Source organism: Diceros bicornis, chromosome 26 (assembly GCF_020826845.1).
Source record: "Diceros bicornis minor isolate mBicDic1 chromosome 26, mDicBic1.mat.cur, whole genome shotgun sequence".
Classification (NCBI taxonomy): Eukaryota; Metazoa; Chordata; class Mammalia; order Perissodactyla; family Rhinocerotidae; genus Diceros; species Diceros bicornis.
The window spans coordinates 18,748,813-18,773,808 of record NC_080765.1 but is presented as its reverse complement, the minus strand read 5'-3'; the positions used below and the strand labels follow the sequence as shown (position 1 = coordinate 18,773,808).

At 42.0% G+C, this 24,996-nt stretch overlaps 1 protein-coding gene across 4 annotated transcripts in view; it reads left to right on the top strand.

Moving 5' to 3' along the window:
* The window catches only part of CALN1 (calneuron 1), a 398,390-nt gene that overhangs the window by 191,396 nt on the left and 181,998 nt on the right, over positions 1–24,996 (top strand). For all 4 annotated transcript variants that reach the window (XM_058569479.1, XM_058569480.1, XM_058569478.1 and 1 more), the window contains one exon: positions 23,151–23,263. In XM_058569479.1, the coding sequence (XP_058425462.1) occupies positions 23,151–23,263 (113 nt within the window). The remainder of the gene's footprint in view (positions 1–23,150; positions 23,264–24,996) is intronic.

The window sequence follows — 24,996 nt, the reverse complement described above, 5'->3', positions numbered from 1 at the left end:
ACTGCTGTGAAGGCAGAGTTTGATGGAAAGTAAGAAGGCCATTACTACACACACTTCCAGCAGTCCACAGAAGGTTGGAATGCAGTGGGCATGCACCTTAGAACTAGTAGTTAAGAGTTGAGGTTGCTGGCCAAAATTTAAGATATGTTGTGTTGTTGATTTAAAGGTAGCTCATGCTTTCTAGATTCCAAATGTGAAAGTGACAAAAATCATTAAAATGTAATAGCCTGATGTCTGTTCCTGCCCAAATGTAGTGGCCCCAGAACCACATAAAAGCAAGGCCAGGGTTTTTTCCTTTCAAAGATGAGTTTGGGATCAGTTGAATGCCTGAGCAAGTACTGACTGGACAGCTAGGAGTCCTGTACCATGGAGCATGAAGAAGATGACCTTGAGTTGGAAGATTTGATACCAGGATTTACAAACACCCCTTTCTACATTAAAATAATATATTTGTTGCAAAATATACAATTTTCTATGGGATTACATCATCATAGCTTGTCAGAATGAGCTGACTCCAAAACCCTTCCGCACCTAACTGGATAAGTTACCCAGTCTAATAGAGTTGTTTAGAATTGTCCATCTGGCAAAAAAAAGTGACTGCCAAAAATGATTAGTTTTAAACTATCTTAATTGGCTTTGAATAGTTTTCTCAGTAGAAGGTTCAATTGTACCTTGACAGTTCATAGAATTTTCATAGAAAAAAACATTTCTTTTTCTTATTTGCATTAACAGGAAGGCATATATCCAATTCATCTCTAAAAGCTATGCAAAGTAGTTCAAATAGCCATTCAGATATACTTTCCAAGTTAGACTTTTTCAGCTGCTGGTACATGAAATGATACGGGTTTATTAACTCTCATGGTAAGTCTGGAGATAGGCTGCCTTCCTAGCTGGTTAATTCAACCACTCAAGAATATTAAGTCAGCCACTCTGCAGTTCTCTTGACTTCCCCTCGTGGTTGCAAGACGGCTGCCGCCTATCATATCTTCAGGACAACATCCAAAGGAGGGTGTGTCTCCTTTTAAGAGAGAGGAAACTTTTCCGAAGTCCTCCACTCCCTTCCCTTCTATTGCATCTCATCGTACCATTTTGAAAGATTATTACATGGTTTTGCAGATGTTGAAACCTGCCAATTCATGCAGTCTGAGAGTTATAGCCCTAAAAGATTTCATTTTTTTAAGTTAGGTTTTTTAATTAACATACAGTACAATTGACTTTTTTTGGGTGTACAGTTCTATGAATTTTAACACGTGTAGATTCATGTAATCACTAACATATTCAACATACAGAACAGCTTGATATGCCAAAAAATCTCCTCATGCTTTCCCTTTGTTTCTAAATTCATGAGAGATATTGGGCTTTAGTTTTTTGGGGTTTTTTTTCCCCCTTGTAATGTTTTTGTCTGGTTTTGGTATCTGTGTAATGTTAGCTTCATAACATAAGCTAGGAAGTGTTCTTTCCTTTTTTATTTTCTGGAAGAGACTGTGTAGAATTGGTATTATTTCTTCTTTAAATGTTTGATAGAATTTGCCAATGAAACCATCTGGGCCTCAAGATTTCTTTATAGAAAGTTTTTAATTATGAATGCAATTTTTTCAATAGGACTATTCAGCCTATGTTGTTACATCTTTCATCTTTGGTGAGTTTAGTGTTATCAAAGGAATCAGTCCATTTCCTTTGTCATTCTTGCCTGGAGTTTATATATTATATCTGCCTACATTGAAAACTCCATCAGACATGTTATAATTTTTGTTTTCAACCATCAAACATTTTTTAAAGAACAAAATGCAATAAGAATACTCTATCATATTTACCCAGATACTTGCCATTTCTTCATTCCTGATGTTCTAAGTTCCCTTCTGGTATCATTTTTTTTCTCTCTGAGGAACTTCCTTTAAAAATTATTTTAGAGCAGGTCTGCTGACAGTGAATCTCTATGCTTTTCTTCATCTGAAAATTTCTTTATTTTACCTCCATTCCTGAAGGATATTTTCACTGGGTATAGAATTCTGGGTTGGCACTTCTCGTCTCTCAGATCTTTAAATATGTTGTTCCACTTCCTTCTGGCCTCCATGTTTTATGATGAGAAATCTGTAGTCGTTTGAATCATTGCTTCTCTATTGGTAATGCATCATTTTTCTCTGTCTGCTTTCTAGATTTTTTCTTTGTCTTTATTCTTTACCAATTTGATTATGATGTATTAGGCATATATTTCCTTAGGTTTATCCTGTTTGGAATTCACTGAGTTTCTTGAATCTGTTGATTTATTTCTATTAACACATTTGGGAAGTTTTCAGTCATTATTTCTTTAAATATTTTTTCTTCTCTGCATCCTTTCTCATCTCCTTTTGTGACTTTGATAGAATGAAAATGAATGACAGAAGGAGAGGAGAAGGACTCATAATTTTTATTGATCCACCTGCAAGTTCATTAACTTATCTTCTATCATCTCCATTTTGTAATTGAACTCACCTATGGAGGTGTTTTTTTGTTGTTGTTCTTGTTATTTTTTTTCAGTTCTAAAATATCCATTAGGTTCATATTTAGATCATCTATTTCTCTGTTGAGACTTTCTATCTGTCCGTTCCTCTCATGGGCATTTGCCTTCATTTGTTGCAGTATTTCTATAATGATTTTTGTTAAAGTCTTTTCAAATAATTCCAACACATGTGTTACTGGCATCTGTTGATTATGTTTTCTTCTGCAGGTTGAAATTTTTCTGTCTCTTCCTATGCTGAGTAATTTTGCATTATGCTCTGGACATTTTGTATATTGTGTTATGAGACTCTGGGCCTTCTTTAAATCCTATGAAGAATTTTGATATTTTTGTTAAGCAATTGATTTAGTTGGATTTAAGCCACAAATACTGACCAGCTTTTTTTAAGTTGTGGTTCCAGTGTCTTATTCGGTTTTCAAAGACTTTGCAGTGCTGTTCCGATTGGTTCTGCTTGTGTACCACCCACTGGCCATTCTGGCACCTGTCTTCCAGCTCAAAGTCGATGGTATGCTGGGTAGGGTCAGCTGCATGAGCAGCTTGTGGGTGAGCCCAGGATTTCATAAACAATATTATGGGGCAGCTCTGCTAATTTCTTCACTCTCCCAGATCTCGCTGATACTTTCCAGCTCTTTTCTCTTCTATTCCTGCAGGCAGAAATCTGGGGCTTTATTTGTCCCATTCTGCTGCACACTTTCCATGGCTGTGCCGGCTTCTTGGTCCAAACAGTGAGAGAACAGAAAGAGAAAAAAAAGTATCAGGGGTTTTACCCTCTTGGCTCCTCTGCTCAGAGAGGAAGGTTTTCTTCCCTCAGAGCTTCCTACAGGTTACCATGAGTTGGGGCATGAGGGAATGGAGAAATGAAAAACCATTAAGCAATTACCCCACTCTCTCTGAGCACTGGCAGACCCCTTTCCCACCCCTGAAACCTGAACTAGAGGGCTTCCTGGAGCTCTCACTGTCCACACCAATGCCCGCTTCCAAGCTTCACGCTGTATTTCATCTCATGCTGTATTTCATCTAGCCTGGGAATACCAGAGGAAAACATATAGTAAACTCTTGGCTGGGATGGTGGTTCTTCAAATTCAGATCTTCTTCCTAGTTCTGTTGCTACTCTTTACTTCTCAGAATCTTCAAGTGGCTGCTCCATGCGTTCTGTCCAGGCTTTATAGCTACATTCGGTGCAAGAGACAGGGTGGAATGATGTTCCATCTGCCTATAACCAGAAACCCTTGGAAAATTTTCATAAAAGTTTTCTTCAGCCTACATGGTTAATTGTTCTGTCACAGATGAAGTCACTGTACTTGAGCTGTGGAGAATCCAGAGTCTATAAAGTACTAAGTAAATGCCACAGGACTCACCAGAAATAGGGCTATCAGCTGTTTGTGAGTCTTTCATTGTTGATACACTATGAACATCTGGGTCCGTGATTAACAACCATTCTCAATCTTGATAGCTAGGCTATGAAATCTATTACAATTCAATTTCTTTTTTGAAATATTGTGCTTATAATAAGATTTCAAATCAAACTCGTTTCCAAATAGTTTCTTTTAAATTTACTTTCAAGTACTGAATTTACTGGATTTTCCTTTCAAGAATCTTCTGGCAATGCAAGAATACTTAGGGAGCTTCGCAAATACTAGCAATGTCAGGATTTTTGGTTCAATCTGTCCATGTCCTTGGCATGTGTTATTAAAGAAATCTTCATCCCTAATATTCTCACTTGGACATTGCTCTTATGCACCATCCCTGCAGTAGCATTGCTAAGGAAAGACAGGGGTAGAGTCAGAAGGAAGTAATCCCTCCTGACCTAGGTCAGGAGGTCTAGATCTTGAACAGAAATAAATGGAAAAAGACTCTGAAGACCATAAATTGGATGACATTCCTGAGAGTGGGTTCTTCATTTTCCTTGGTAAAGACTTTTTTAGGAGACCATATAAAATAAATAAATTCTGCATGTCTCTTGTTATATCCTAGAATTTTTTGAACTGTTTCATACACTTCTAAAGTTTCCATTTCAAAATATAAATGAAATCGGATATTCACAATCCAGGAAGCATAACATTTAGGTTTAAGTCCAAATTTAAAACCTTGAATCTTCAATGAAATGGAAACATGTCAAAATGATTATACTTCCTCTTGTTGACAGCCAGGTTTTAAAACCAGACAATTCCAGGAGTTGGTTATTTTCAACTTTTGCTTGTTCAGTGCAGAATGTCATAGCTTCTTTTGCACATCACTGTCCCTTTGCGTTACATCATCTCTCAGTGTGCCCAGTGCCTATGATCTACATGGGGCAGAGGCATGTTTTTCACAGGGGATTTGGTGAAGTTACTTTCTTCAACTATTTCAGTTCAGAAGTCACTATCTTCTAAAGTCCTGGACACTTCGTCTTCTCCCCAGTGTGTGGACTTAGTGATATGGAAACACCCATGGGTGTGCTCTATAGGTGCCAGGAGTTTTCAGCCTTTGTCAGCCCCATCAGCCACCACATAGTATTTACTCCAACTTTGTACTCAAGCAAGCTAGCAATTTCTAGAGGTAGAACAATTGAACTTATTATCACCCGGGGACTCATTGGGAGGAGATGTGTAGTGTGTATAGATATTTAATCTGCTGTAATTTTTATATATGGTACGGTGATGGGGCCCCAGAAGAGCAATTTTCTATACAATTCTAATTTTGCATGAAATCATCTGGGTGATGATTATACAACATTCTATATAAGATGGGTTGGTGCTAAGCAACATCTTACTTCTGTGCAACTTGGAAAGCTGTGGTACACGTTCCACAGAGGAAGTCCTCAGGATTTAGCTGCATTCTCGGTCCAGCGAACTGTTACCCCTTAAGAACTATTTCATATGGACACTTCAAAGCATTAAAAAAGAGAAAATACTTACTATTTTATTACAACCGTATTATATGCTGTTAGAGAAACAATCAGACCTTCCAAAAACAGGGGACTGATTGAGAAAACTGTGGCTCTCTGTAAGGTGTTATGTAACCAATTATGTTTTAAAGATTTTTAATAACATGGGAAATGTTCACAATAGAATGTCAAGTAGAAATACAGGAAAATGTTATTTCAATTACTTTATTTATTTGCTTAGAAGGAAGTACTCAAATGTCTCTAGGTGGTGGGTTGATTTTTAATTTTGTATTTATATTCTTTATTCCTTTTCATTTTTCACTATTATAAATAATGCTAAAATGAACAACATGATACAGAGATATTTGTCCAAATTTCTGATTAATTCCTTAGGAAAGACTCCAGAAAAGGAATTACTAAATCAAAGGAAAGGAACATTAAAAAGGAAGTTTTATCCAATGGCATTGCCAAATTAATATCCAGAAAGGCTGTGCCAAGGCCTGTTCCCATCAATGTGAATGAGAAGTCTCAGCAAACTGCACACTAAGTCTTCTCACTTAGAAATAAAATCTTCATGTACTGGGGATGTGGGAAATGCCATCTCATTATTGCTTTAATTTGCATTTATTTCCATATTATTGAAGTTGAACATTTTCCACGTTTAGCAATCGTATATTTCCTTTGTGAATTATCTGTTCTCATCCTTGAGCGTTTATGTCTCTTCATGAATTCCTTTGTATTTGAAGAGCATGATCCCTTGGCCATATTCATTGCGTACAGTTTTCCTTATTGATTGCTAAATATTCAATTTAGTCTCTGATGTTTATAACATGCAGATTATGTTATCAAGTCTATGAATCTGTACTTTTCTGCTTTTCTTTCATTGACTTTAAGCTTAGAAAAGTTTGTCCTCTTTTTACCTATATGTTCCTCTAATTTATATCTTTAGTGTTTTAGAGTAAAATACGAAGTGAGGAACAAAATTGATTTTTCCTTCCAAATTCTTAACGTATCTTCCCAACACCGTTTGTCAAATAAACCTATTTTCTATTAATTACTTCTATTCATTATCTATATTTACTGTAGCTTATTTCTAAACAGTCCTGTGTTATTTATCTCTAACCCATTCTGACATCAGTACTTTTTTCATTACTGTAGTTTTGTAAAACATTTTATTATTTGATATAGCATTACTGTTCTTAATTATTTTTAAAGCTTTTCTTGCCTGCTCGTTCTTCCAAATGACCTTAAGAATCATTGGGAAAGCTTCAAAGAAATTCCATAGGAATTTTTATTGGAATTGCATTAAACATGTAAATTAATTTGGGAAGAATTAACATCTTTACAATAATCTTTCCATCAAAAAGCATAGTATTATTTGCCATTTTCTTTAAAGGCTTTTTAAATATCTCATATTTTTAGGTTTCTTCATATGGGTCCTAAATACCCTTTTCAAGTTTCCCCCTGGTTATTTTGTCTCTCCTTTGTGGTTATAAATTAGAGACTTTTATCTTTAGATGGGGGTCCTTTTCTCTATTATTTGTTCAGTCACTACTAATTAATCATTGCCGGCTTTGTGGCTAAAATCGTGGATGCTGGAGTCAGAGGGCCGCATTTGGACCCCACCCAGCCCCAGGCCTGGCCATTGCGAATCAGGTAGAACCTCCCCTGATTCCTGCTTGCTGATTTAGGACATGAGATAATAATAATAATACCTAACTCATTAAGTGTGCTGTGAGGGTTAAATGAGTTAATTCACGTAATTCTAAGCACCACGCCTGGCAGATAGAAGATGCTCAGTGGGTGTTAGCTAGCTATCCTGAGTAGCATTTCCCCCCATCTGCTCTTTTGTTCTTTCTTTGGAACCCCTGTCTTTTGCAGGTGAAGTCTACGGGATCTAGACTGCAGGGCCATCAGCCTTTACCTCCTGTTACCTCCCGCCCCGGCCTCTGCCTCAGCTCTCCACACTTACGCCCGCTGTTTCAGCGTGTCCTTGAATTTTTGTCTTTGGAAATCAAGCTTTTTAGTTCCTTCCTTTCTGGTTTCTTTTTTCTCCAAGTTCTGGTCAGTTCTTCCTCCTCAATTGCAGTCCGGTGGAGCCCAGTGCCCTAAAGGTTGTCTGGGGCACCCCCTCTTGTCACCGCACCCCCTGAAATGAGCTGCCTTTTCTCTGCCTGTCTATGCTTTGCTGTCCCTCTCTGCCAAGTCAGGGCCTCTTGGGCAGTGGAAAAGCTACAGGTAGAGGGAAGCCCTGCCGTTTCCGGAAATCTTGTGGCTGAGCAGGGAACAAGTGCCTGTCCTCCTCTGAGGCTGCAGGAGGAAGCCCTCTCTGTGGGGGCTCCCCTACCCTGGAGCAGGGAGACCTCAGCCCCCAGAGTAGATTTCCTCCAGGTCGGGTCAGGAACCACCTCCCAACGGGCTCTTGTGAACAGGTGAGGCCCTTTCCCCAGGAGCCTCCCAGGTGAGGCAGGCCCCCTTTCTGTGGCCTCAGGGAAGTGCAGACCCTCTCTACCTTCTCTCTCCCTTCCTTCTACCTTCTCTAGGGTTCTGCCTGCCCAGGCCTGTGCCCACTGCAGAGGGGACTTGCCAGGAGGCTGGGAGGGAGAGCAAGTGATGAGCTCAGGTGCTGCCTGCTCCAAAGTCCCTTGGCTCTTCTTTTCTGTTAAATTTGCTAAATGGTTATTGCTGCCACACAAGAAAACTATTGATTTTTAAATGTTTGTCTGTACCTAGCCGCTATTACTAAATTCCCCAGAATTACAGTTGCATTATTTGTTTTTTCTAGACAGACAATCACACTGCCATCTGAACAGTGATAATCTTGTCTTCTCCATTCCTGTGGCCCTATTTCTCACTTCTATTTCATGTCATAATATTGGCCGTCACATTGAGAACAATATTGAATAAAAATGATAGCAAGCATGCTGGAGGTCTGGCTTATCTGGATGGGGAGTCCTCGCTGTATGAGGATGTCTGCTGTTGTCTTAGAGACAGATCACTCTTACTTTCTTAAAGAAGTATTATTCTTTAACCAGTTTATTTAAAAGTCCTGAAGGGATATTATATTATACTCAGCTCCTTTGCAATATCCATAGAGGTCACCACTTTTGAAAATTGTATCTCTTGATTTGGTTTATCGTATTAATTGATTTTTCCTAATATTCAGTTGTACTCAAGGCATGGAATAATCTGTACTCAGCTGTGGTGGCTTATGCTTTCAATATTTTTTGTGTATGAGGAATATTAGCCCTGAACTAACATTTGTTGCCAATCCTCCTCTTTTTGCTGAGGAAGATTGCTGCTGAGCTAACATCCGTGCCAATCTTCCTCTATTTTATATGCGGGCCACCACCACATCATGGCTTGATGAGTGGTGCATAGGTCTACACCCGGGATCTGAACCTGCAAACCCCAGGCCGCTGAAGTGGAGTATGCAAACTTAAGTGCTAGGCCACCGGGCTGGCCCCATTCAGTATATTTTAAACTGGATTTTCCAGTTCAAGCTTTAGGAGTTTTGCATTTATCCATAAGTGAGATTTGTCCGTTTTCCTTTGTGTATTTTGGTATCAGAGTTATATTGAGTTTTCCTGTTTTTCTTCATCCTGGAAGAGTTTATATAACATGAGGAGTATCTATTTCTCAACAACGTGAAAAAACTCAAGTGTAATTTTTCCTATTTGAAAAGCTTTTTAGGTATTTAATACAATTACTTCACAATTTCTTAAATCTTATTCCATTACTTTCAACGTTTTCTTAAATCAGTACTGGTAAATTATCCTTTTTCAGTAAAAGCACTAGTTTTATCAAAAAATTTAAAAATGTGTTAGCTTTCAGTTATGTAAAGTGTTTAATAATTTTTATTTCTTCTGTATTTGTTGCTACACAACTTTATTCAGTTGTAATTTTATTTGAATATTTCTAGATTTGATATGCCAGTAATTTATATATTTTATAATGTTTTTCAAAGAATTTCTTTTTCTCCTTTTTTTTGTTTGTGGAGAAGATCAGCCCTGAGCTAACATCCATGCCAATCTTCCTCTTTTTGCTGAGGAAGACTAGCCCCAAGCTAACATCCGTGCCCGTCTTCCTCCACTTTACGTGGGATGCCGCCACAGCATGGCCTGACAAGTGGTGCATCGGTGTGTGCCCAGGATCCGAACCAGGGCTGCCAGCAGCGGAGCACGCACACTTAACCACTGCACTACGGGCCGGCCCCCTCCTTTTTTCTTTTTAATACAATAGTTACAATATCTGTTTGTATATTTCCCAATTAATTAATTCTGCCCTTACCCCAATTTTATTGTATCTTACCTCTACTATCTTTATGTCTCAACTCTTTTCTAAATTTTTCTTTGGATTTTTTTTTTCTTTTCCCCCCAATCTTTTAAAATAATGAAATTCTTTTGAATGCTTTGAATTTGCTTCTGAGAACAGCTTTGATTAATACTTGCATATTTGAGATGTGTAATGTTTTTATTGTCATTTTCTTTAAAATTTATCTCTCATTTGTGTTCTTCATTGATCAGGAGAGTATTTTTCAATTGCAGGGAGGTTTAGGGATTTCTGCTTAAATGTTTACTATTAAGTCCTAGTTTCTTTGGGTTTGAGTAGGAGACTGTGGCCTGCTAATTTCAGCTCTGGAGAATTAGTTGTTCTCTCTGTAATCTTGCATATAGTCCTATATTTATAAATATTTCATGAATGTTTTGAGAAGTGTAGCCACAGCATTCAGTATGTGGCTAATGATTTAGTAATTGCAGTTGTATTGCTTAAATTATCATCTTGGAAGCCAACATGACCTAATGGAAAGAGCGGATGTTGGGAAGTCAGGATGAACCGGGGTTCAAACCTGGGTTTTGTTATAATTAATGGGGTGATCTTGTACAGGTGACCTATTATCTGGGCCTCCTTTATGCCTTAGTAAAGTGGGGACATCACCCTCTATCTTTCAGTGTTGCCGTGAGAAGGAAATGAGGCCCCTCAAGTAAAAGACCTTAGCAATGTGCCCGGCCTGTAGTTGGTCGTAATAAATGGCAGCCATGATTAATTTTTGCCTACTTGGTCTGCTATTAATGGATATTGCATCAAAGTCTTATCTCTCTCAGCTCAGGAAAGTGTCTTGTTGTTGTACCTTTGAGGATTCTCATGTTTTTCTTCCTTGTGAAATTCGAGTCTCTAATTTCTGTCTTTTGTCTCTATCATCTTCTGTCTCATCATTTTATTTCTCTCTTATTTCCCTCTGTCTTTATTTGGAGTATGTTAGGGCTGTAGGTTATTCTTATGATTGTCTCTGCTGCTGCTGCTACTTATTACTGCTACTGCAATTGCCTTTTTCCCCCACATAATATGATATTATATTTTACAAATAGCACTTATGTTTGCCTACATAAAATTAATATACTAATACACTATTTCTAAGTAATGTACAGAAGAGCATATTAAGTAGAAATGTACAAGAAGAAAGTTCATAATGTGCAGATTTCGGCTTTCTCAGTACCCGACGACCTCTCTTTTCTGCCCTTCCCAGCTCGTGCACCCTCCTCTCCCTGTTTATTTATCATATTATGTGTAGGCACTACTCTACTAATATATTTTGGACCTTATAACATATACCCAAAACATAGAAATTAAAAAGGATGACTACAAGTAGATATGGATGGAGCTTGTAACATTTTTTCTGGCACCACAATGAATGTTCTGGAGCATCCCTTGCCTTGCTCTCCCCTTGGAGACCACTGTCCTAGATCACGTTGAATTTCTCTGCTTTTTGCTTCTGCAGTACTTCCCCTTTTACAGAAAACACACACTTTTGATTCCTTCTTTGTCTCTCTTCCCAGCTGAACTCTAATTTTCAAGAGGACACTGTTGATGTCCTGTGTATTCATTGCAACATCCCCAAGGCCTAGCACAGTGGCTGTCACATAATGAGTTTGGGTATATATTGGTTGACTTGAGTTAGAAGTGGCAGTTCTCTGCCAATGGATCCCAAGTAGACCTTGACTTTGCTGGTGCGTTGTTAGTGTCCTTGCATTTTCTCCTCACTGAATCCAGATCCCTCTTCCTTCCACTTGTCTCTCCGCCTCTTGTCTCTCACCGCATCCTCATAGGTTTGTACAAACTCTTGTTTGTGGAGGGCTGTTTTCGTCTATCGTTCTGGGAATACAAAGCAGGAGTTCCTTAAACTTTCTTCTCTTTCTAGTAGTGAATGATTTTCGGAAGTAAATGTTTTCTTTGGGTATTCAGGATAATGTTTCTCTTCCTTTTGGATTAATCCCTGTTTGTTTTTCCTTAGTTTTCAATTCTTAACGTGGAGACCTGGGTCCCACTGTTGGCCATCCATCAGCATGTGTGGGTGTCCCTGACTCCCACGTGAAACCCACGTGGGGTTCAGAATATTCCAGTTGTTGGGCGGAAGTGCACAGTACCTAGTTTCTGGTATCTAGTAAGTATTAGGTAAAGGAATACTGGACAGAGTTTGATTGTTTTCCTGCTTCCACTCACCAGTTCTCTAAATCTGAGAAGAATTTATGGGTAGAGAATCATGGTCAAGAAGCAGTCTATAAAAAATGACAACTCCCAGTGCTGATTGCACTGTGGGTTCCTGCTCTCTCCACCCTGCTTCAAGCACTCCAGAGAGGGAGACTGAGCCTGCAGCTCCCGCACTCTGTGCAGTGCTGGTTGATGCTGGAGGTTATGCCCGTGTGATATGCTGGGATTGCCCTTACAAATGGAGGCTGAATGGGGGCCACCAGGAGGGAGAGGAAAGGGATGACAAGAGAGGGGGACAAGACGCTACAGTTCCCAGCAACCCAAGGATGCACAGTCAGGAGCTGGTTGCCTGGGTTTCTAGGTTTTGCAGCGTCTGGGTCTCTGAGCTTGGGGCGGACCATGGATGATGCTCATGCTTCTTCCTACCACTTCCTGGCAGGTGCTGCAGTGCCCTTTCTGCGAGTGCAGCCTGCACAGACCACCGGTTTTATTTCTCCATCTGCCTCACTGGAACTGTGGCTAGTAAACATTTCCCCAGGTCTTTTTTCGAATGATTGATGGTTATCTTCAGCTTCTGGCTATCACAGAACTTCTGTGAGTTTTTGTCTTTTTCTAGTTTCATGGATCTTTCATGGAAAGTTGCGCAAAGACACATTAGAAATTCTTCTTCGTTCTTCTTAATCCTGAAGTCAAGATGATTCTGCAGTCATTGCATCCATTGTCTCAAAACTCACTCCTTAACATATTTCAGATCAGAATGTTTAAGCCAAAACTATTCTCTGCAGGTTAGAAATGACCTTGCAACTGTTGGAGTAGAAGGTGAGTTTGGTGCTAGTACGATGCATGGTCTGTCTTGTCTTGACAATTTCTCTTCCACATTGATCCCTGAGGGAGACGTGTGCATAAGAGCAGAAGGAATGAGAAATAAAGTGCCCCTTTATATTCAGCCTTGCTCATGGCCTGTATCCCCATGCAGAAAAGAAGAGAGGGGGTAGGCTGGCTGGGCTTACTCTGACGAGACCAGGCCTAGATGAACCTATCGCACAGGTGAGAAACCCTACCGGGGAGTAGGCTTCAGTGTGAGCACGAACACATCCTGAGAGCCAAGCTCATCTGATTAGCTCCTGCTCTTCTTTGGAGGAGAGAGGCAAGGGAGGGCAGTTGGCGGCACTAGGAGCTGCCACCAGCATCCACCGACCCCTCCTTCACCCCACTACCCCTTGGCTTTCTTATTCTGCTATGGTCAATTGATATTTCCCATTTGAATGTAAAGTGTAAATGAAAGCATCTTTTCTATTTTTATTGTTCTGTATTATATAGTATGTGTAAGAACATTGTGTGTCCCTGGGGTGCTGGGTTGCTGGAGGCAGGCGCACTGCTCTAGGTTGTCTGGGCCTCGGTTCTGCTTTTACCGACAGGGTGAGGATGGGGCTGTTCAGGACCTAGGAGCGTTGACGTATGTAAAATTCCGTGAACAGGAGTACAGGATGAAGAGACTGTGCTAGTCCTTCCAAAATAATGGCAGAGCCATGGTGCTGCACAGAGTTAAGCATCTCAGATCTAGGAAGACCCTACCTTGTGTCACCAGCGGCTGCAAGATCTATATTAGGGACTCTGAACCATGAGAAGTCGTGCATCTGTTCCTGTTTTAGGTGGAAGTGTTGATTTTGATAAATTTCTGAGCCTTGGCTTGATGATTCAAGAACTCGGAGTGAAGGTGGAGATGTGTGCAGAAAAGAGTGAACACAGCAGGCTACCCTTAGAAATGCCTGCTTGCTAGGTTAGCTCTTGGCTGGCATCTGGGAAATTGGATTTAAGGAGAGTTCCCATCATTCCTAGAACTGATAAGTGTGGCTTAATGTGCCTAAACTGTTTGTGCATACAACATGGCTTGTGCTAAACATTTGCTTTGCTTCTAGGAGTCTTGAATTTTAGTACATGCCGGGCACAGGGTGCCTACATGACCAGCCCCCAGTAAACAGCTTGGACACTGGGACTCTAATGAGCTTTCCTGGTAGACAGGATTTCTAGCCCAACAGGAATTAAGCATGTCCTGTTGACTCCACTGGGAGAGGATTATGGAAGCTTGTGCCTGGTTTCCTCCAGACTTTGCCCTGTGCACCTTCCCCCTTTGATGACTGTGTTTTATATTCTTTTCAGTAATAAATCATAGTCATGAGTAGGACTATATGCTGTCCTGGGAGTCTCTTAGTGAACCATTGAAGCTGGGAGTAGGTCTTGAGATTCCTCTAACACATAGCCCACCAACCCAGGATGAGATCCCTCCAACACATAGCCCACCAACCCAGGGTGAGATCCCTCCAACACATAGTCCACCAACCCAGGGTGAGATCCCTCTAATACATAGCCCATCAACCCAGGATGAGATCCCTCCAACGCACAGCCCACCAACCTAGGATGCGATCCCTCCAACACATAGCCCACCAACCTAAGATGAGATCCCTCCAACACACAGCCCACCAGCCCAGGGTGAGATCTCTCCAATATATAGCCTGCCAACTCAGGGTGAGATCCCTCCAATACAATCCGACCTGGAAAACTACAGGCTCCTTCCAACCAAGTTGCTGCTCCTAAGCCCCTTCTGTGTTAAAATTCAGGTGCTGCTCTTGGGGCAAGGACCTGGTTTTGGCCACCATCAGCCCCAGGTCTAGTAATCAGCCATGCAATGTCCCTTTCTCAGCCTTCATCCTACTTGGCCCTCTGTGGCATTTAACATTACTGGAGACTAACTACCTGCCCCTTATTGAAGGCCTCCCTTGACATCTAGGGCACCCCTTTTTCTTTCTTGGTTTTCCTCTCAGACTCTTCCTCTCCAATGCCCTTCTCCTGCCTCTGATGTAGAGTATAGCGGGATATCAACGCGGCACTCTTATGTCTCAATTTTAGGCCCTAACTCACAGGAACAATACAATAATCGAGTTTCCCAAGAGCCCATTGTTCTTCCTTACCCTTATGTGTTAGTCACTCAGGCTGCCAAAACAAGATACCATAGACTAGGTGGCTCAAACAACAGAAATTTATTTCTCTCAGTTCTAGGGGCTGGAAGTCCAAGATCAAGATCCTGGCAGAGTTGGGTTCTGGTGGAAGCTCTCTCCTTGGCTTACAGATGGCTACCTTCTCACTGTGCATGCACTACCTTTTCTCTGTGCACGCACTCCTGGTGTCTCTTCCTCTTCTTGTAAGGACACCATTCATACTGGATCAGGACTCTCCCTTATGACCTCATTTAACCTTAATTACCTCCTTAAAGGCCCTATTAATAAATACAGTCACATTGGGGGATCATATTAGGGCTTCAACATATGAATTTGGGGGGGGACGCAGTTCAATCCCTAATACTTTATAAGAGGTTGAAGTTGAAGCATTAGGCAAAAGAATTTCATTGGAGAGAGTTGATGGTGGGCTTTGAGGTTTCCTTAACCTTCTTGGAGTAGGGAGGAGGTGTTTCTCATTCAGTTTGAGCTAAAGGTGGTCCAAAGAGCCATTTATAGAGATTGACCTGTGTTTGCTGGAGTTTAAAGAATGTAGGGGCTGGTGTTTGCACCACATATGAAACATCTAAAGGCCTGGGCTGGAGCTGGAGCTGCTGCCTCTTTGGGTAGCCAAGCAGAGGGGGCAGGGCTGCTGTGGGAAGAGCTGCCTTTCAGTGACATGATGGGGGCAAAGGAGGAGCCAGTTTGGGGCAAAGCAAAAGCTTGTTTGGGGTTGTCTTGAGGACTACCTCAGACAGGGTTGATGTCACCCCGGTGGAGGGATAGACCACCAGAAGCCTCCAGGGTGGGGGTTGTAAGCAGCCAGTGCGGGGGAGAGGCATAGCCCATTTGGAGAAACTGTAGCCTCCTCCTCAGCCTTTTCCAACCCAGGTGTGGCCAGAAACCACAGCTGGAGAATGGAGAAGGAGGTGGACCTAGGAAAGAGTGAAGAAACTGATCTACCTCTTCCCTGCTCCAAGTTACTAGCCTGGGTCAGGCCCAAGTTGAAGGAGGGAAGACGTTTTAACCAAGGGAGGTCTGGAGTTATGTGATCACTAGCCTGGACTGGACTTTTGATTCCTTGAGAGTCAATAACAAAGCTATGGGACCAGCCCAGTGCTTCACCCAGAGCTGGGAGAGAGCGCAAGAGAGGGGCTTGAACAGGGAGTGTGAGAAAGAGTAAAGCTGTTTCTGCTGTACCCTGTGGAGTCTAGCCCATCCAAGAAACCAGCTCTGCAGGTGTGCCCAAGGCCCTCCTCGGTCCTCTTCTCTTCCCTCCATCCCTCCCTCTTCCTCTGCTCTTGATGAATTCATCCAGATGGATACTAAAGACTGGATTCTTTGTTTAACTTTTAAAATTTAATTGTTTATTGAGCAGGAAATACCTGACATGGTTCAAAAATCAAAAATTATACAAAGATGTATAGTGAGAAGACTCTCTCCCATTCCTATGCTCTACTTGCCCAGACACACCCATGAATAAAGCACTAACTATTATGAGTTTTTTGGGAGGGTACACTTCCAGAATTTTTATGAAAATATTTATCCAATCAAATAGAAATGTATATTCTGCCTGACCCTCTTTTTAAACCAAATTGTAGCATACTACAATACAGTTCTGCACCTTGCTTTTTTTTTTTTAATGGAGAATCTATGTTGAAGATCTTAGAGATCTTTCAATAGTTCCTGAAGACTTTTGGATGCACATTTTCAGCTGTTAGACACTCCTCACCCCCATCCTGCCGGTACCTCAAAGCCAGCACTTCCCAAATGTGTGCTCCTCCTGACTTCTCCATTGTTCCTAATTAGCTCCACAGTCCATCCAGTATCCCAGTCGCAAAGCTCAGAGTCACCATTGCCTCTTCCTCCTTCCTGCCCTTCCAGTAAGTTGCCAAGTCTTGTCAATTCCACTGGAAATGCCCTTTCCCCGAATCCAGTCTTCTCTACCCCTGCCCCTCTATTCCTCTACCTCCACCTCCTTCTTCTCCTATTGTCTTAGGCCAGCTCTGCCCCTCCCTTCCAGCCTGTGCACTGTCACCAGGCTGATCTTTGGTAAGCCACACGCTGATGCTCTCCCTTCCAGATGTGGACACTTTCCACTGACTCTGCATCAAGGACAAGTGGGGGCTTATCTCGTCCTGCTCTCTTCCCACAGACATCCTCGATCCAGCATGAAGGGAGGGCTGGCGCTGCTCCCAGCCATCCTCCATCCTTCCTGGTGTCCCCTGCATTGCTCAGGCTGCTCACCTCATCTCCCTTTTCAGCTTGTTAGAACCCTTCCCTCCTTTAAGGGCTCACTGCAAACTTTTGAGCATTTCCTCATTGGAGCCTTTGCTTCTGCCTTGGTCCTGCCTCACCACAACGCTTTGAGGTCAAGCATCGCACCCATTGATTCTGTCCAGAGTAACAGATTGCAAGCTCCTAGAGGGTGAGCCTGTGCCCTATTCATCTCTCTGTTGCCCCACAGTATGTCACCCACTCACCTGCTCCTTTGCAGGTGTGTGTTTGGAATTTAGTTAATTGATTTGAATGGAGTCTCAGGATTTTTTATTCTTCCTAACCTGTCTCCTTGTTACACTTCAGAGTCCATCCTTTCTTCCTGTATATTCTTTTCCTTCCTTTTATTTTGCAGTGATTTTTATTATTATTTTATCTCTTCGTGAAAATTTCAGCTGATTGGTCTTAATGAATGTTGTACAGCCCTGGCCCTCCCGCAGCTTCCTGCCCTAGTTCAAGTTCATTACTTTGACTTACATAGCAGTGGAAAGCAACAAGACACAGTCCTTAGCAGGTTAGCTTCCTGCACTTCTTGCTACGTGGATCATGATATTTGGAAGCTTGAGAAGGGAGCATGAGGCCTAGTAGGAGTGAATTCCGTTCTTTCATTCTGCAGTTACTTGCTTGTTCACGATTTGTAAAACAATTTAACCAAATGAAGTTTTTGCATTCAGAGTCTACTGCATTCCGTGAAAGATGGCAGGTCTTGGAAGATATCCACCTTTGTCTTTGGGGCATGTGAATCCACAATGGCAGTATAGTGTTACCCTGCCAGGCCTGGACAGGCCTTATTCATCAGACCAGTTCTTTTTGGTGAAATAAATTTCATATGCCTGGAGGGCTGCATGTGAGAGACCTGGGTCCTCTGAGAATTTGACCATGCAAGGAGAATTACTGAGACCCTGACAGTAGGAAAAATGGCCATTTGGGGAGCAAATGGCTTTCAGGCAATGGTCGTTTGCATTAAAGCCCCTTGAGGGCTTCTCTTCCAATTTCCCACTAAATTCCTTCCTGAATGCCCAGATAGGAAACATATTATACTCTCACACTTTGAGGAGAGATACAAACCTCTGCCAGGACTTATGCTGGGTCATTGACGCAGAGGGGAGATGGTGCAATGTGAAGGTTAATGTCGGCAGAGGGGAGATGGTGCAATGTGAAGGTTAATGTCGGCAGAGGGGAGATGGTGCAATGTGAAGGTTAATGTCGGCAGAGGGGAGATGGTGCAATGTGAAGGTTAATGTCAGGTTCCAAGCCGAGTCCCCGTGCTGGCACATTGTACTAGCTGAGTGGCCTTGACCTAGCTACTTTTAACCCCTTCTTGCCAAAGTCTTCTCATGGGTAAGATGTGGAAGGGGAGAACATATTCATAGTGTCGGGGTAGAATCAGACAAGGTCGTAAATGTGAAGCCCTGAGCTCAGTGCCTGGCATCTAGCAAGTGTTACATAAAGATTTCCTATTACTGATTATTACTCTTTTAAATGATTAAGAAAGACCACTAGCGGCTGACCTGAGACCCAACAACTAGACCGGAGAGAAAACTTTAGATTTCTGTCTGCCTCTCTGTACCCGATACCCATAGCACTCCCCTGCCAGGGAAGGCTGGGATCAGGGGAAAGAATGTTCCAGACAGAGCCCATCCCTGACCCGGCCTCCTGAGAGGCAGCAAAAGCACAGGCAGACTTGGAATCCCAGCTCTGCTCCCCGTGTGAGCTTCTATAACCTACTGAGCCTCTCTGGGTCTCAGTTTCCTTGTCTGTAAAATGGGATGCTGGAAGATTTAAATGAACTAGTGTATGGAAATTTCTTTAAACAATGGCCACCCTGTTGTGAGTGCTCAGTAAATGTTAGATATTTTGATCTTCAGACTTCCCAGACCTTGCCTTGGCCTGGGAATGGTTTTTGTATAAGGAACATAGTGACAAACCTCTCTCTGAGATTCTGTTTGTCTCAGTTCTCCTGGGATGGATGGAGGGAGGGGGAGGGCTAGACCTCTGAGAGCAGTGTTGATAGCTTGTGGGGTGTTCCCGGTTCTGTTTGTCTGTTAGACTGGGATCTGCTGAAGAGAGCTTTTCCTCAGTCTAAATCCAAGTAGAATGTAGTACTACTGGTAGGACTGGTGTGGAGCTGTGTGTTAGGAAGAGTCTTCATTTACTGAAGGTCTGCAGAAGATGTGCTATGTACACACATACTCAGGAGCCAGAGCTGAGAAAATCCTAAGAGAGATAGAGAGAGGTGAGGGCCCCCCTGAATTACTTCTCCAACTGTGGGCCTGCAGGAATCTCCCTTTGCTCAATGTTAGTAAAAAAAAAAAAAAAAACAAGTGTGGGGGGAGGGGGGAATCATATTTTGACCAATAAAAAATCTGAGGTTCCAAATGTTCTCTGCTAAATAGTGGAAGCAAATCCTCCTGTGAGCCAGATAGACCTCTCCTCCAACTAGATAGACCTGGACCCCTGCACCGCAGTTGTCATTGCCCAGAGGATCCTGAGCACCCCTCCCCCCGTGCTTCCCCTCTTGCCAAGGGTTTGAGTAGTGAATGAGCTGCTCTGTGCACCGAGGCCAGGTTGGAGTTCTGAAGCATCATTTCTGCCTGTCAGTTTTGGGTTGGTGTTCTGGGCCAAGGGCACCATCTGTGAGCACTCCCTGATGACTTTGAGCAGAGTTCCATGTAGACCCTTGAAATGCACCAGTGCCACACTGCCATACTCCCATCACCCCATCATTCCCATCACCCTGGGGGGAGGTTTCGGAGAGGTGGGTGGTCTCTCTCTTACTACCTGAAAGTTGGACTGTTCAAAGACAGCCCCAGTTCTCCTGGTGCCGAGAAGCGTGTGTCTTGGCATGTCCTATGAACTACCTCCCTATTAGGCTCCCAAGTGAGAGAGAGTGGTGCCCACTACACCATGGCCAGGAGCTTGAGAGACCCAGCCTAGTGGACATATTTTAGTTAAGGTCTCATGAGGTCTTCGTTAAAAAATGATCCATGACCTTGAGCTTCTAAGCCTTTGTGAACCATTTGACTCCACCGTGGGTGACAGACAGTTGGGAAGATGCCCACTGCTAATAGACCAACATTCCAGAGGGAGGGCCTGGGGGAGACAAACCACAGTAAGTGGGACATCTTATTGTCTAGTGTTTCTTAACTTTCTTCTTCGTTTTTTTTTTTTTTTTTTTGGTAATAGCCATCCCCCTCCCCTAGGAGCCTTTTAAAATATTTGTTTCCTTAGTTGCCCTACCCCCATGAAATTTTAGTAGCACAGATATACTGCATGTGCGTTCATGTACTGTGTCCCTAGAAGGGCCACAAACCATGGTAATCTCTAAGATTTTTTTGTCCTCTAAGAATCACTTTTCATCTCATTGGGGGTGATACTATCTCTATTGAGAATACGTATTTTAGTCTGAGACTTTTTGGCCATCCAGCCCCAGCTAGGACTAGTGGGGTGATTTGGGGTGAGCAGAGGGTTACTGCATGTGCGTGATAAGCGTGCTTGTCTGAGACTTAGAGCCACATGGAGCTAGTTCAGTGTGAATGCCAGGAAGATTGGGCTGGTCTCCTCTTCCTCCAGCTTCCAATTTTCCACATTTACAAATACTAGATGACTATCTTTGGGCATACAACTCGGTCTGCATTTAAGATAATTTCCTTGTTTTGTTTTTTCTTAAAAAGTGAAGCTATTGGGTCAAAAGGAACCAGCATGTTACAACATCTTAAGTACTACCAGTCAATACCCCAAATGAATATACCAGGAGTGCATAAGAGAGCCTATCTCTTCCCCATATCTTTGCCAGCATTGACTAGTAGTCTTTTTAGAAGTATTTGCTAATTTGAAAAACAAGATGGTAACTCATTGTTGCTTGAATTAGCATTCTTATGATGACCAGTGAGGGTGAAATCTTAGATCCCTTTATCTTGTTGAATGATGAGAGAGAAACCAGTTTCCTCTCAGTAGTTCACTGACTGCCCCACTCCATTCGGTGGCTAAATTTTCCCTTTCCCACTGACTTGCCATGTCCCCCTTATCCTCTAGGAAGTTTTATCTACACTGTGACCTGTTCCTGGACATATTTTCTGAATTATTGACATCTTGATGATGACACCTGCTTGGCTTTTTGAAATAGGTTTTGAACAGGGGCTCTTTGAAGGCACTTGTGTCACCATACAAAGGGCACTATCTGCTCGCCGTGAGACAAAAGCCAATCATCAAGAGGCAAGATGGTGGCAGAGAAAGGGCATTTTATTAAGTGATAAGCAGCAAATTGGAAGATGGGGGGACTACTGTCCTAAAAAATCATCTTAAGGGAGGCACAGAATCTTGAATCAGTTATATAGGCCAGTGGGTTATAGGGGTGGGGGTTAGGAATGTTGACCCTCTGGTGTTACAGACTGGGAGTGACCACACCAGATAGACTCTCTGTCCAGGAGTCATCACATTCCTAAGGAACTCAAAAGAACAAAGTTATCATCTTATTGCAGCTGGGAGGTACATGCACAAGCAGAGGTCGTAGATCTCCTGGAGGGTGCACATCCAGCTGGGTTAGTTAGTCAGAGGTCATTCAAAGTTACAATAGGGTTTCTTTTCTACAATATGGCTTCCCTTATGTCAGCCTTGTGTTGAGCCGGTATCAATTGCACTCTTGGAGTGGATTGATGTGTCTGCACTTTGGCAAACTTGTGTGCAGACACCTGGGTGGTCTTCACTGCCTGGAGCCAAGATGTGGTGAGCTCTTGGTAGAGATGCCCTCTTGAGCAGTCCTAAGGGTGCAGAATGCCACATTGATGACTCAGTGAGGCTCAGGCAATGCCTCAAAGGTCTGCTTTTGTCTAAGTTGGCTCAAGTCCACCTTTTGGTCAGTGTCAGCTCTAGCATGAAAGATCCGATGGCTGCTGAACTGAGCAAAGAAAAAACAAGCAAGAGACCTGGTTATTTATTCTACGAGTACATACTGAGTGCCTACCGTGGTGTTGAATATACAAAGTAGTTTCAGACTGGGTCCCTGACCTTGCAAAGCTCACAATCCAGGTGGAAAACAGGTATGCAAAGCAGTGACTGAGATACAGGATGCTAAGTTCTATAATAGACACACATTAAGTTAGTAGGACAGACAGAAGAAAGTTTGGCCAACTCTGTCTAGTGAGATGAGGATGGGTCAGGAAAAAAAACAAAAAGAGAACATGATATTTAAGTTCCATTTTAGAGAACGAGATGGCATTCACCAGGTAGAAAAGTGGGGGAAGGCATTCTGGATGGAGGGGACAGTATGTACAGAGGCATGGAGCTCTGAAAGAGGATTGCATTTTGTGCAGAGTTGGGGGGCAAAAAGGGGCAAAAGAGAGAGTGGGACTTGAATGCTATTCTGAGGTGGTTTCCCTATTTTTAGTCAAAGATGCCATTGAAGTTTATAAAGCATGATCAGATATGCTTTTGGGGAAGTAAACTCAGAACTGTATGGAAGATAGTATGGAGGTGTGAGTGTGAGGGCAGAAAGCCATTCTACTAGTAACACTATAATTATAACTAGGAATTAACTCTTGGAAGCATTTTCCTGCCACGGTTTTTGGAAAGGGGACTAGCAATGGGATTAACAAGGAAGATACAGCGGCCACAGGTATTTAAGATGTGAAATAAATAAGACTTGATGACTAAATTGATGTGTGAGTGACAAGGATGAAGGAAGAGATGGGGATGAAGCTTCAATTTTTATCATGTACAGTTGGGCAATTTGAGGAGGAGGAGCAGGTGTGAGGTGTGGCCATTTAAGTGGGAAGTTCTAGTTGGGCATTTAGATAGAAATACTGCCAAATAATTAGGAATATGTGGTATTGGATGTATTAATCATTGCCAGTTTCTTGTGGTCCTTTTGGTGTTTTAAGAGTATTGCACAATTTTCAGTAATGCTACCAGCAAGTCTTCATTGATTGAGATCATGCCAACGACAAAAGCATGGAGAAGCTTATTTCATTGGGTACAGTAGGTCAATTTCAGCTACTTTTGGATTCATATTTATATCTTCTCCTTCCAGGGGATGGCCAGGTGGATTTTGATGAATTCATGACAATTCTTGGCCCCAAATTGGTGTCTTCAGAAGGTCGTGATGGTTTTCTTGGAAACACAATAGATAGCATATTCTGGCAGGTGAGTAAGAATTTTTTTTAAGACTAAATTTGACAGTAAACATGTGTCTGGGACACTTTTGACTCTTAGTGATTGAGCTTCTGTTCAGCACATGAAGATCTATTTGGGGCTGGAGTGACATACATTCCTTGAATTGCTTGTCTAAGCTGAGGTCCATACTGGGTCCTCTGAACAAAAAATCAAAATTATACTCATTTAAGACTTGGAGGAGTGAAATATCTCCCTATTTTTTCCTTATATCAAAAGCATTTGTACATTTTGGAGAAATGAGATTCCTTCACTTCTGATTCACAAAAGTCTTTTTCCTGGGGACACTTAGAGAGGCCACATGGGTATTATCTGAGCCCAGTTCTATCCTGGTTCTGGGAGATCCTTGCTGAGAGGATGGCACAGTTGCCTTGTGTGTTTCAACCCTATGAATATTCTTGCCTTTAATACGACAGAAAATAAGAATTTGTATTTGATGCTTCTCAATTTGCTCCTGTTGCTGTCTTGTGAAATCTCTCAGGAAATTCCAAATATCTACATTGGAATTATTAAAATGCTAGAAATCATTTTTACATTAGTTTTTTAGTCTTAAAATGTGACTATTATTTTGTGATTATGGAATTTGGGGAATGGTTATCAATCATTTTAAAAATTTGAGTCAAATAATTTGTCAAGTTAAATTGAACTATTGATTAGATATGTAAAACATCATTCAAACGCAGCATGGTTTCTTTCATTTCTTGATGTGTTTTTTCCTTAACCAAAGATATTTCTCTAACCTAGATGAGGATTGCAGTTGACATGTGTTTCTAGTCTTATTCTGCTACCCATCTTGCATTAACCAACACGTACTTAGTAAGAAGATGTTATGTGCCCTGTCTAATAGTCACTGTCCGTTTTACAAAAGATATTTAGAACACAGTCCTGGCTATTTAAGAATTTGGTTGAGGAAACACAATTAAGAGAGAGAAAACAAAGAAATGGTTAATTGGTGTGATGGTTGCTAGACCGTACTCTCCTTGAAGCAGGGACTTTGCTGTTGAAGCACCCAGCACTTCGTACATGGTCCACAGCAGATACTTAGTAACTATTTTTTTGAATAGAATGAATAATAGTTCAAGAAAGGATAAAAATGTAGTCTTGAGGGATCAGATAAGGCTTTAGGAAATGGGGACACTTGCTTCAAACCTTGAAATATGGGGGAATTAAGTGAGCAAAGAAAGAAAAGAGCATTCCAGGCTTGTCATGATGAGAATTTGAAAAGGGTAGAGACAATGAGCACAGGAAGTCATTGACCATAGCGAAGGTACAGTTTAAAGAGAAAGACCTCAGGACCTGCTGGCAGAATGGATTTAGGACCTGAAGAAAGAGAAGAGTTGAGATGACTCCAAGGTTCCCAACGGGCTGTTACTGACAGGAATAGGATCATGGAGAAAAGAAGTCTTTGTGGAGTTGAATTCCAAGTTGGATGTGTTGAGTATAAGGTGAGGGTCAGACAACCAGAGAAGGAGGAAAGTCTATGCACAGCTGAAATCAGAGGTGGATCAGGGTGAGAGGCCAGGGCTGGAAACCCAGATTTGGGATGCATCAGAGTGGGGCTGAAATCATAGGCCAGAATGATCTCACCAAGGGAAGTTGCTTAAATGAAGATGAGCAGAGAAAAGACCTGGTCCTGGAGGAGATCCAGGGGCAGGAGAGAGTGAGATGGGGCTTATGACCTCCACATTGCTGATACACATTGGGAG